General features: G+C 40.7%; 2 protein-coding genes across 6 annotated transcripts in view; both read right to left on the reverse strand.

The window, feature by feature from the left end:
• Window positions 1-13,315, reverse strand: part of LOC121891932 (nectin-2-like) — a 933,424-nt gene that overhangs the window by 222,666 nt on the left and 697,443 nt on the right. The gene's annotated exons all lie outside the window — the stretch shown is intronic.
• The window catches only part of LOC121891924 (histone deacetylase 4-like), a 69,132-nt gene that overhangs the window by 14,300 nt on the left and 41,517 nt on the right, over window positions 1-13,315 (reverse strand). For all 5 annotated transcript variants that reach the window (XM_042404601.1, XM_042404599.1, XM_042404600.1 and 2 more), the window contains 5 exons: window positions 13,023-13,173; window positions 10,188-10,311; window positions 8,733-8,851; window positions 246-374; window positions 20-129 (listed from right to left, as the gene is read on the reverse strand). In XM_042404601.1, coding sequence (XP_042260535.1) covers window positions 20-129; window positions 246-374; window positions 8,733-8,851; window positions 10,188-10,311; window positions 13,023-13,173 — 633 coding nt within the window. The remainder of the gene's footprint in view (window positions 1-19; window positions 130-245; window positions 375-8,732; window positions 8,852-10,187; window positions 10,312-13,022; window positions 13,174-13,315) is intronic.

The raw sequence follows: 13,315 nt of genomic DNA on the forward strand, positions 1-13,315 counted from the left end.
GTGAAAGTGTGTGTGTTACCTCCGTGTTGTTGGAGACTGACACAGTGATGCCGTTCTCATTGGGGATGTTGTTGGAGCTGTTATTTGGGGAGCTTGGGCCTGAGCCAGGGGCGCTGCTACACGCAGAGTCTGAAACAACACACAAACACAAAAATCAAATACATCAGTCATAAAAAAAAACAAAAAACACAGCAGCCTAAAATAAAAGTTTCTGAACGCAACAAAGCTGTCTGTGTGTCTCGCACCTGCCATGTCGAGCGAGCGTTTCTTGGCGGAGGTGATGGGGCTGTCTCGACGACGCAGCAGCGGACTGCTCCTCCGCTCGCTTACCTTCTGCTTCAGCCTGGAGCGCAGCTTCAGGTTGGGCTCGGAGGCTGAGAGACGGACGGAGAGAGACGAACCAAACCTTAGATTCATTCAAGTTTTCACAATCATATCTTGCACCATGAGCACAAATACTTTAATACAGACGACAGGTGAAAGATTACATTAAGTCATACTAAAAAAAGTGGCATTCATATAGCCGTGTAAGGACTGTTTTATATACATATACTTTTTGGGTTTTTTATTAAAGGTAAAGAAACCTACATTGCTGGTAATTAAACATGTATTAGTTGTTGATATTTATTCAAAAACCTTGTCTTCTTTCACTGCATCAGTTCTTTCATGATAAGCAGTCTTCAGAAAACCAAAAATCTACAAATCTGAAAGTGGTCCCTCCTAACGATTATTAATTTGGAGCAACACCTGTGTCTGATTATCTGTTGCGCTTATGATGAGCTGTGTCAGTGGTTCTTGTTGCAGCCTGAGAAAAGTCAGAAGCTGCTTTGCTCTTTGTCTTAATCAATGATTCTCGTTAGAAATTAAATTTAAAATCATCCCAAATCCTTTACATTTTGGATGATTTGGGAGTTTAATGTGCCATTACAGATATTAAACTACAACATTCCCATTTGTTTCTGCTGCCTCTAACTGGGTGATTTTTGTTTCATGCCGAACGTCAACACTCCTGTCAAATCTCCTTGAAGTTAAACAGATAACTGGCGGCTGTGCAGCTTTGGACGAGTGAATCCAAAGGATGGGTGAGTTACCTGAACTACAGTCTCACAGGCTTTCAGCTTAAAGTGGGAGCTCTACACATTGATCTGTCATGGAGCACCTTCCACAGAGCTGCTCTGTTATGAAACCTGTTTGGTAGACAAACTGTAACACGCTGCTACTCATTTACTGTACAATTCCTCCTTCCTATTTTAGACGCTCTGTACAAGCCAAATTCTGATCCATTTTCCCAAAGACACTGCAGCTAAAAAGCAATTAGCTCCAATTTGGGAGCCATGTCTGATTGCCTAAAGGCCTTTTGGTCTTTTGTGTATGCTGTCACAGACTTGTGAATGGAGACAGGGAGAAGGGAACGGCATGTCACCTTGGCTCCAGCCATGGAGGCTAATGCTCTGTTTACTTTGCCCTGCCAATCAGCAGCCTCGGATAATTTCACTATTCATTATCCAATTTTTAACCATCAAAGGAGGGCTCCAAATGTAGTACACCACTAACCCTGGTTATGACATAACCAAATTAATCTGCTACTATATTTCTTGCAGGTACAAATACTGAAAGGCTAGCAGCTACCTCTCCTGGAGTAAATGTCCATGAAAATTCCTTTCAGGAAACATTCGTCAAAAAATGAACTTGTTCCCATTTCACAGTGTCAGGTAAAAATAAATGTGTGGAAAAGAGTGAAGTGTGAACTGTGAAGTGTGAAGGTACAGCGCAAAGTAGGAGGGAGAGCTCAGTCCAGATGGAGTCAAAACAAATTAATGTTGATGGAAGTTTCTGAAGCCAATTTACTACAAATCAGGATGTCTGATTTGAATGTACCAGATTTGACTTTTAGATTTTTGGAAAGAATGAAGTTGTATTCTGCAAACAAAATTTACAAGGGTCTAAATAAATCTAGGCCAATATTGGTATAATGGACACTTGATGAAGAGTGAAACAATGGTCTTGGAGTTACAAAATAAAAAATGAATGATACAAATTTTTATGAGTCCTTAATTCACTGTCTGTACCAACTAAAAGATAAAGCTAGGTCCCTGAAGATGAGTCAGTCGTCTACTTGGTTCACCAAGAAGCAACTACCACAGCTTGAGGCTGAAGCCAATGCAGAAGTACCTTAAAGTCCAATGCCACCAATGGCCGCCAGATGCTGCCTCAAAAAAAACCCTGAATCCAATTGACTCCCATTCAAAAAGCATCAGCTGCTCTCTAGAAATTCTAAGTCAATCATTGTTTTCAACCAGTCATTATGGTCTCAGCCGCTAAGTTCAAACCATCTAGTAAGAGTGCTGTAAGTTAAACATTACTCCGAAGTCTGAGGTAGCGGGGTATGTTTCCAGACCATAAGCTGCAACTCTGGGCATCAAACCGGCTCCAATACAAACCAATGGGTGACGCCACACCTTGCTACATCGGTCTTTATATACAGTCTATTGGTTTATCTTAATTGTCATAAAGAATGACGTTAAGATCCTATCCAGAAATCATTTCTGATACATGAATTAAAACATATCTGTCTTTCTACAGTGATTCTGTTTCAATATTTTAAGGAAGAAACTACATTATGTATCTCTGGTCATGAAAAGGCTGAATATCGAAAGGTCATAACCTTGATTTTGAAATCTATCACAAAAGCCATTATAGACACCACAACTTCATTTAGAGCTTACAAGACTAATGACAGAACTTATTTTCTCCAGATTTGATCAATGGACAGTGTCTGTTAGTGTGGAAAACTCAGCAAAGAGACAGTTATCAGCCTGTTGAAGGAGCGTAATTAGGCTCTTGTTTTTCTTCAGCAGAGTCAAAACAAATTTTAAAAGGAGAATGATCCAGTATGACAGCACTCCAATAATCACAGTAAAGATACAGTGAAAGCTAAGTAGAATCAGAGAAAATGTCAATACCTGTGAGAGAGGTTTTCTGTGCTCTTTGAACAACATAATGTGGTGCTTACAGAAATGCAAGATACAAGGCGGCGCTTTGGGAAGAAAATCTGGTATCAGTCACAAATTTAAGTATGTGACAAGTGTGACTTTGATACATCTCAAATTCTCTGATCTGCTAAAATGACTTTGTAAATGATTGCATAGAATTATTTCCACTTTCGTGGATTAATTAACTAATTTCAAGGAAAGTAAGATGACATGACTTAGCTTCATGGCATGATTATTATTGCAGCTTACAATTGGCAGTTATACCTAGCACTACAAGACCGTAACATGACCTGATCACTGGTATTTTTTTAACTGTTCTATGGGAAATTAAAGGTTTTGTTGTAGGTCTTATGGAGGCAGGGGGCACATACAATCATACATGATATCAATGCATGAATGGTGCATTGTCGCCTCATTAAAATGGGCCTCACAACAGAGGTGAAAGGCTGTATTATTCAGCGAGTGACATCCTGTATTCAGACAACTGCGTGTTGCTTTGTAGTCATGGGCGAGCTGTACAGTCTGGTTAGTAACCGAGGCCATGTACTGACAGTACCAGGCTGCCTATGTGCTATTGTACCCATGTGAAGGACAGGTCGCCCCAGTTAGGCTTCAGAAAAACACATTTGCTCATCAGTGAAAAGACACAAACAGTGCGCCTTGCTCTGTCTCTATCAAAGAGAAGCACAGACAGTCAAAGGGCCTCAAACTTTCCCACCCCATGTGCATCTTTTTGAGGCACTCATGTGTATGTGAGCACATGCTACAGCCAAGGCATATTGTATATTAATGGGATGGTTCTAACACCTACAGTTGAATCGTATAAAGAAGGTTAATGATTTTAGAGGACGCCATTTGTATAGTGCGCCTTGCTCTGTCTCTATCAAAGAGAAGCACAGACAGTCAAAAGGCCTCAAACTTTCCAACCCCATCTGCATCTTTTTGAGGCACTCATGTATGTGAGCACATGCCACAGACAAGGCATATTGTATATTAATGGGGTGGTTCTAACACCTAAAGTTGAATCGTATAAAGAAGGTTAATGATTTTAGAGGACGCCATTTGTATAGTGCGCCTTGCTCTGTCTCTATCAAAGAGAAGCACAGTCAGTCAAAAGGCCTCAAACTTTCCAACCCCATCTGCATGTTTTTGAGGCACTCATGTATGTGAGCACATGCCACAGACAAGGCATATTGTATATTAATGGGGTGGTCCTAACACCTAAAGTTGAATTGTATAAGGAAGGTTAATGATTCTAAAGGACGCCATTTGTTTGAGGCTCAGGTTTTCAGGAAGCATTTCGTCATGCAACTCTTCTTCCCATCTCTTTTTCCCAACACTTCATCTTTAGATGATGGTATTATATTAAAAGTATCATAAGACCATTAAAGAGGACATATTTTTGTGATTTTCTGTTATTTATACACTGTCATGATATCGGATGTCTATGTTAATCACAGTAAAAGGTCAGAAACTTGAGGTGGACGTATGTAAAAATGCCACCTTCAAGTCAAAAGCCAGGGCTTCTACCTGACGTGAACGCTCTGTTTACAATTTTACCTATGCGTCCTCCTCGTGATGATGTCAGATCGCTCTTGCATGCCCACAAACAATCATCTTTTGGTGGTCTTTGTTGCTAAGGTTGTTGCTAAGGTTGTTTCACGGGTTGTTCACATTGTGCGCTCACATATTTCAGATCAGATTCCGGCTTGAACATGTACGGATGTATTTAAGAAGTTTCCATTTCCAATAAAGAACAAGAAAAAGAAGTGAAATCGTGCTACTGTTGTTTGTTTACGTAGCCTCTGGAACTGCTAACCAATCAGAACAGAGTGGGCTCAGCGGGAGGGGGGCCTTAAAGAGACAGGAGCTAAAACCTTCTGTTTCAGATAAAGGCTGAACTGAGGGGTTGTATAAAGGGTCAGAATAAAATAAATAAGAAGTTTTTTGAGCTGTAAATCATGCAAATATATTCCAGTAGAGTCCCAGAATAAAAATATAAACCTGTGTATGATACGTCCCCTTTAAGATTTTCATAAAATTAAACCCCGTATCCTTTTTAACTATTTATGGTCATCATTTTTTTCAGCAATAGTCATTCAATACATTTACATTCAGAAATTACTTCTGTATGTAGTAGTTTTCATTGTTAGTGGCAGAGTCCACCGTTTCCGTGCTGGATTCAAACTTAGCACTACCTGAATTCTACCTATGAATGAAGGATTTACAGGGAGTGATGCAACATGTAATCCAGTGTTACCATTTCTAATCTTATCTCATTGTTATCAGCCTTACTGTTTGGCTTTCATTGTGAAGGAGTCACAGAGTACACAAGCAATGTATTTGTCATCGAGGTTGGCGCTGACAACAATCGCTTGTGCCCTGCTGTTGTGTGGAAAACTACAGTGCACAGCATGAAATCAGATCTTCTTTATCAACGTGAGTTTGTTTAGGTGCACTATAAATAGATGGGTAAGCGTATCAGCTGCACTACTTTTCGAAAATGTAAAAGGGGAGATGGGAGATGCACAAAAGAGCGCTGTTGCTTCCCTTGACCGTTGCTGGGAGTCCTGGGTGCCAGTGCTCTACTTTATGGCCAGGCGGTGATATAAAAGAGCCTCTAACCTCTCCCAAGCTGGCATTACCATAAGTAAACCCCGCAAAGCACGTCATCGCTGTAGGCAAATATTAGGGTGGCACAGGTTTTCTGCTCTCACAATCCTCAGCCTTATAGAAATCAAGGGACGAACTGACACTCCAGGGACAATCTTTCTCTCCCCACCATCTTCCTGCCTTTTTTTTTTTCCTTTCTCTACATGAAGCAAGTTTTTGGGAGTGTGGCATCATTGTGCCACTTGGTGGATTTAGTTTAAATCCTGCTTGCCAGCTCTCATCGTCTGTGCTCTCATCTTCTGATGCTCTGCTTTTAATAAGAAACCAACACTCCCTCCATCCTTCGCCTCAAATGTTTTTCTTAACAAGAAAAAAAAGTGTCTTGAGGTCTTTTTTAAATGGTCAGTGAAGCCATCCAAAGCTTTTCCACTTAATTTCTCTCTCCATCTTCCTGATCACACTTCATCCTTCTCACCTCAACATCTCTCTTTTTTTTTTACTCTTCTATTTGTCCTTTCTGTCTTCTTCTCTTCCTCTCTTCTTTTGCTCTCACAGGGTGGAATGTGGCTGTGTGGGCCAGTGTCAACTGTGGTCTATCTGCTGTGGTGGCCAGCAGCCCGAAGGCTCAGAGTCAACAGGGCTGAAGCGCTGGCTGTAGCCGCCTGCCGCCGCACTAAGTGAATAATTGCACTGTAAGACGACCGCTGCTTCACGACTACACCACCGCACACACCACTCACACTTCACACACACATACACAAAGCTGTACACATACACACACCTGACAAAAAAACACAGCAAACAGCTGGTTTTACTCTGCAAAGGCTTCGGTACTATGAGCAATAAGCCTGAAGACGTTAGATTTAAGGCCAGAAGAAACTTTTTTCCAGCTGCACATTCTGCAGCGTTTTAGCAGCTCTAATGATTTTTGACAAGATTTGTCACCCATTTAAAAGAAAAGCTTGGATCTCTGCAGAAGCACTGTTAGTATTCGAAGCAGCAGAGTTACTGGGTTCAAGTGCACTCAGTTAATAAGTAGAGCGATTAGTCGATCAAAAGAAAATTAATCTGCAACTATTTTGATAACAGATTAATGGTTTAAGTTGTTTTTTCAAGCAAAAACAGCAAACATGTGATAGTTCTATGTTCTCAAATGTGATAATTTGCTACTTTTTGGCCATACATTATAAAGAATTTAATATTTTGGGTTTGCCAGACAAAACACAGTACAGATTAAGCACAGACACAAATTATAAGAAAGTGAAAATAAAATTAAAAGTTCATTCTTGGAGCCACAAGCAATCAGGACAGAAAGGCTAAAATTGATTTAAATGTGCTAAAACTTGTAAGTTATGTTGTGATTATCCTACCAGCTGTGTTTTGTCAATCTGATGGACTTCAATTGATTGATTAATTCTTTGGACATACAGCAAATAATGAGTTACAAGGCTCAGTACAAAGGAATGTACATAAGTTTGTGTGTCCTGAAATTAATTAAATCATCTTTTTTAAGGAGCTTAAGAGTGGCTTTGTTTAGTTGCTCAATCAGAGTCAAAAACCATCTCAAGATTTCTTGTGTCCTGTTTGAGGTGTAAGTTTGACCAGAGCCTAACATACCTAACATGTTTGCTTTGGGCCCAAAGGCTTTTAGCCTGGGAACCAGACGAATCTGCCGAGCTCATGTTTTATTTGCTCTGGCAGATGCATCTGTCTCCCTCCCATTCAGACAGATTTCCACCCTGCCTAGAACTGGACGGGCCAATCACAACCGTTTATCTAACATGGGGCGGGTTTGATACAATGACTGACAGTCTGCAGGTCCTGGGGTTGTCCATTGTTTGAGTTTGACTGTTGTCAATAAAGTTAAGGGGGGAAAAAAAGTCTGCAGAGCACAATGCACCAGGCTCACGAAACTCAGATCAAACTGTCAAACTAGGCAGTGCTGATCAAATATGAATCAAGATTCTGTTACTGCAAAGACTATTTTCCACCTCAAATGTTTTCAGAAACATATTTTAGTGTACTGTTCAGTTGTAATTTGAGGAAGTTTGTGAGCTAGACAAGCCAAAAGACAAGCACTGCCCAATGTTTCATTGCTCTGATTGGTTATAGGTCTCTCTGATTGCATCTGGAGGCATTTTGGTCTGCCTGTTGATAACGCCCCTTGGAAATCGAAAATGAACTGAAGAGGTTCAAGACTAATACGCATTTTCAAATTAGTCTGGAGATGCCAGGCTAAAAGGCTTTATCAGCCTTCTATTGAATTACTGGACATCCAGGATTTAACGTCTCCAAGACAGATTATGAGTGAGTTAACAGAGGAGAGGTCTGATGGAGTTACTGTGAGTGTATCATCAGCATAATGGTGAAAGAAATATTGCCGTGGTGAATTACTTGACACAGAGGAATCATGTAGATTGCAAACAATAAAGGGCAGAGAATAGAGCCCTGGGGAACCCCAAAAGTAATTGTTGCGCTACTAGAGAAGAAGTTCCCAACTGACACAGCCCTCAAATTACACCTGTAAGACACATTTATTTTGTGCAATGATTAAACCAAATCAAGGCAACAGAAAGGTCCTACAGAAATACAAAAACAGTACAACAGCTAGCATCCAAGTTTTGCTGAATGTCATGGACAATCTGAAACCTGACAGAATCCGAGCTAGGAATATACCTCCATTCTCCAAAGTCTTGGCTAGAAGAAGGGTAACTTTGGTATATGTCTGTAATTATTAACACTGTCTATGTCAGGATATGGTTTCTTAAAGAGTTGCTGATCAACAGCTGATTCAAAAAGACCCCTGAGGATAAGAAACTATTAAAATCTAATAAAACATCAGGTGCTAAATGGTAAAAAGCTCTCTCACTCTATTGAACTCTTGAACCACCTACGCTTACACTCTCTAACACTCATGTGGGGGATGCTGGGAGACCCTGACAGCCTAATGTGGATGTGATTAATGGTGCAGAGCTCTGATACCTTCTAAATTATGCTAGACGTGAGTCTGCATAGCAGCTACTGGACATTACAGTTGCAAGTGTGTGTGTTATCCTCTCTAAACGTGAGCCTGCATAGGCGCAGCACTGTCCAAACCGAGTGTGTAAGCATGTGTGTGTGATTTACCGGTCTTTCGGAGTGGGAAGTCATCCCGGGGGTTGTAGACACCTAACACAGGGTGGTTGTAGGTGGACACACCAGTCTGTGGAGGCGAGCTCTGGTCCAGAGAGCTGTGCTGGGTTTTTCTATAAAACCGAAACACACACAAACTGTTAAAGGTGCCACGAGGCCAAATAGTGATAACTCTCTGGACATGTGACTGACTGAGTAATCCCAACAAAGTAACTAACTTCATGGCTGTCATAGATCTGTATGATTAAAGCATCATGCAAATCCCTTGGCAAGGCTGCAGACATGTGCTGCCATCTGTTCACTGCCTACAGAATAAGGTGGTGTTTGTAGGCAAAGTTAAGCCGAGTTGGATTTGGCCCAAATGCATGTTCCTGACAAGCGGATGTACACACTCCTCTCTTCCAAAACTGAGAGGACGATCAGTCCAGTGAGTAGTGAAAGGACAGAGACAGGCAGATATAGAAAAAAGAAACTAGAGTATCATTCTGCTCTGTTGAAAGTAAACGCTTTGGGGTGTTTAGGTCACACATCAAGATTATGTAACATTATTTGTTTATGTATTTGAATTTTATGGTTGTAGACCTTTTATGGTGCCCAAACAAAATCCATATGGAGAACATAATTTTGAAATGATGCCCTACTACCTCTCTCTCAATAGGTCTACAGCATAAATATACTTCATTCAAGTAACTTCCAACTTCCGTCTATCATCAAAAACTGCAAAAGGAGAAACTCATTTTAATTTAATTTATTTGACAGCCAGATTTTTATCCAAATGCTCATGATGTGTTTATATGCATAATAAATTTGATCATGTTTCCAGTCATGCAGTCTGTTACTCACAGACAATGGGTGCACGTTATGATGGCTACGAAAGCGAACAAAGAGGAAACAGCAAGTGTACACACCTGCAAAGGGCTCCAGAGATGCTACAATAAAACATTCAAGGCTGAACCTTCGATCTAAGAGCCCCTATCATCAGGTTCCAATATCCTGCTCTCATGTGTATGTGTGTGTGTGTGTGTGTGTGTGTGTGTGTGTGTGTGTGTGTGTGTGTGTGTGTGTGTGTGTGTTTGTTTTATAACCCTACTCGATCCATCTCTCAGTTAGGCTCATACAGTATGGCAGGTGAGGGAGAGGGGAAGCTCGTTGACAGATTAAGACACAATCCAATACATTATTCGTCTGCAGTCAGGGAGAGAATTGCCATACACACTTGTAATTATCTGCAGATAGCTTCTACTGTATTCTACCACTTACAAACATTGCAACGAAACAGGAATATAGAAACAGCAGCCATGATATTTAATAGTTTTTCAGCTTGGAACGATCACACCAAACTGATCTGAGATAGGTGATAATGTCAAAACCTGCCATGAAGTCTCTGCATTACTGTCTAATGCAAACTGCTAGCTGAGTCTATCTATTCAAGCAGTAACTGGTCCTCACCGGTACCAGTAGGGAGCGTCGTTGGGGAGGCCTCCTTGGTTGAGGCTCCGCTGCGCCAGGGCCTTTTTCTTGTTTAGGACAAACTCCTGGAGACGCATCTTCACCTCAGTACTGGCCACAGCACCTGCGGGGTAAAGATGGAGAAGACATTGAGAAATACACCAACTGACAAACAATCCTACGAAAAGGTTCAAAATGTAAATCCTCCCTTAAGGCTGCATTCTCTACATTTTAAGCCAGGAGCAAAGTACATGATTGCAACCTCAAAACTAAAACTAGAAAAAAACGCCTCACAGTTTTTGCCTCCGCCAACCAGTCAAGGTGCAGTTTACATCCATGTCTGTCTAGACTCATATAATATTTATAGTGAAGACTTTGAAGGAGTCAAATAAAAGGTATTAAATGTATTTTCCTTGTATGATTTCACATGTTTGGCCGATAAAGCTGATTCTGATATAAAACAAAGTTGTAGCCATGACAGTAGACAAAGCTTCAGATATGGATGTTGCTGCGAAGAAGCTACAAATTCTAAAACATGGATGCTTCACACACACAGAAGATCTTTACAATCACCACAGTTTCAAGGTGGGCAACCAAGATAAGTGTCATCAATTCACTATCCTGATCAAATGTGAGATATGGTCACAATCTCCTCTTCTGTTCCTGAGTTACGGTGCTGAATAACGGCCAGAAAAGTGATTTTGCAGAACATTATGATTTTTTAAGTTGACCTTTGACCTTTTGGATATAAAACGTCATCACTTCATTCTATCCTATTAGACATTTGTGTGAAACTTTGTCATCATTAGCGTATGAATTCTTGAGTTATGGCCAAAAACATGTTTTGTGAGGTCACAGTGACCTTTGACCTTTGACCACCAAATTCTAATCAGTTCATCCTTGAGTCCAAGTTTGTGCCAAATTTTAAGAAGTTCCCTTATGGGGTCACCGGTACAGAGGCAGACAGCAGACAGTTAGTTTGTATTCTGCCATAATTATATCAAATAAGTTTTATTTTTATTGATTTAACAGGAATATGTCCATTTTTTTAAAGGTATGTTATGGATATTTTTGCTTTTTTTTGTATATAATTAGACAGTAGAGAGCTGACAGGAAATGAAGGGAGAGTGGTGGTTAGTCCTGGTCAGACTCAAACAAGGAGAACTGCAAATTCATGGTGAGTATGTTAAACACACTAGGCCACAAGGATGGCCCCGTGTGCACCAATATGACCATAATCTTGTAGCCAATTAATGAAGGACATCTGAACAAGAGATGACTGACATTTTGAGGCTTATTAAATTAAGTCTTGTTGTAGCTTCCAAGCTTAAAAAGTGCTGAATAATATCAGGTAATCCCCCCATCTAGAGCTGAACAAATTAGTTGATCAGCATAAAATCAATCAGCAAGTGATTTATCAGTGAAAAACACCAAATATTCTCTGGTTTCAGCTTCTCCAATGTGAGGATTTGCTACTTTTCTGTGTTTAACATTATTATAAATGATCTGGGCTGTTGATCATTATGAAGACATCACCTTTTCATAAAATTGTGATTGGCATTTTTCACCGTGTTTTGACATTTTAGAAATTAAACGATTAGCTGATTGAGAAAATAATCAGCAGTTTAATCCACAATGAAAATAATCGTTAGTTGCAGCCTTCCCCCACTTATTCATATAATGAATTTATTTCCAGACACAGCCCTGGAGCTTCATTATCACAACCAGAGGAGTGGGACTTAGAAATAATTAAAAATGCAGGAAAAAGACATGAAAACAGTGTAAAATGCGGAGAAAATCAGAAGCACTGAGACTGCACGCACGCAGGTACACGTGAGAGTAAAACACATAGTGCGATCCCTCACACACACACACACACACACACACACACACATACGCGGATGCAGCCTCGATCTGTAACCACTTTCCATATAGTGTGTAAACTGCTCTCAAGGACTCCTGTCCACTCGCTTTCAATGAACTGTTGAGAGACATCCAGCAGGCAGCGGTAATAACTCGGCTTAGCCCCCGCCAAGGCCACCGGCTAATACAGCTCGTTTACCACAGTAAATACACAGGTTCTCCAAGTAAAATGGAAACACACACACACACACACATACACACACATATGCACAGAAACACACAAACACACTGTGAATACTGATCTCAACACTCAACGGAGCGTTTTAAATAAGGAGTTCTGAGGTTTAGATCCCCAGCAGATGCCACTAAACAGCCTGACTGTCAAGACAGGAAACTAACATTTTTTTTGTCTGTCATCTGCAGCGGTGGGCGAGATCCTTAAAATCTACGCAAATTCAGTCAGAAGGGAGGCGGTTTCAGGTTTGAAAATCTGACGTGCAACGGTCACACTGTGATTTACAAGTGAGAAAAAGCGCGTTCCGACAGAATCGTAATATCCTGTGACTACGACGCCGGGTTGCAATGTGAAAATGAAGGGAGTTAGGGTGAAACTGGATGCTACTGACAAACTACTAACACAGAATTTGTGGCTGTTTCTTATTCTGTTTCCCTGATATATTTGTGAAAACCTCTTGTAGATATTTTTGTTCTGACGACGTCTATTCTCTGGTTTTCTCTCTTCCGAGTTTGTCGCTGCTCTTTATGTGGTGATGTGTGAACTCGTGTTGCATGGAAGGTGAGAAACAAAAAAAAAAAACCCACTAACAATGTGAACCAGGTGTCAGACTCAGTTGCATTTTCAAGCTGTGTTTTAACAATTAAAGCGTCTAAAAATACGGCATAAATGTGGAAAAAAAAAACCACACACATGACAGGTTTGATTGGCGAGCAGTGACAGCATCTACAACTTACTCTCTTGGCCTCGTTCCTTGTTCTTCAGCAGCTGCAGTTTTTGCTCCCGTTGCTGTTTCTCCAGCTCCTGCTCCAGACGGTGATTCTCCATTTTCCTCTGGTGCTCCAGCAGCTCCTGCTGGTGCTTCAACGCCAGCAGCTCTTGTTGCTGCTGTAGGGAGAAAAACATCAGCGTCGCGTCAATAAAAACTTCCACAATTCAGCGCTTGTGGAGCACCTCTGTCTATTCTAATAATCAGTTCATTACTTTCCCTTCTTTTCTTTTTTTTTTTTATTTACATTCTACTTCTGGT

The sequence above is a fragment of the Thunnus maccoyii genome, chromosome 24 (assembly GCF_910596095.1).
Source record: "Thunnus maccoyii chromosome 24, fThuMac1.1, whole genome shotgun sequence".
NCBI lineage: Eukaryota > Metazoa > Chordata > Actinopteri > Scombriformes > Scombridae > Thunnus > Thunnus maccoyii.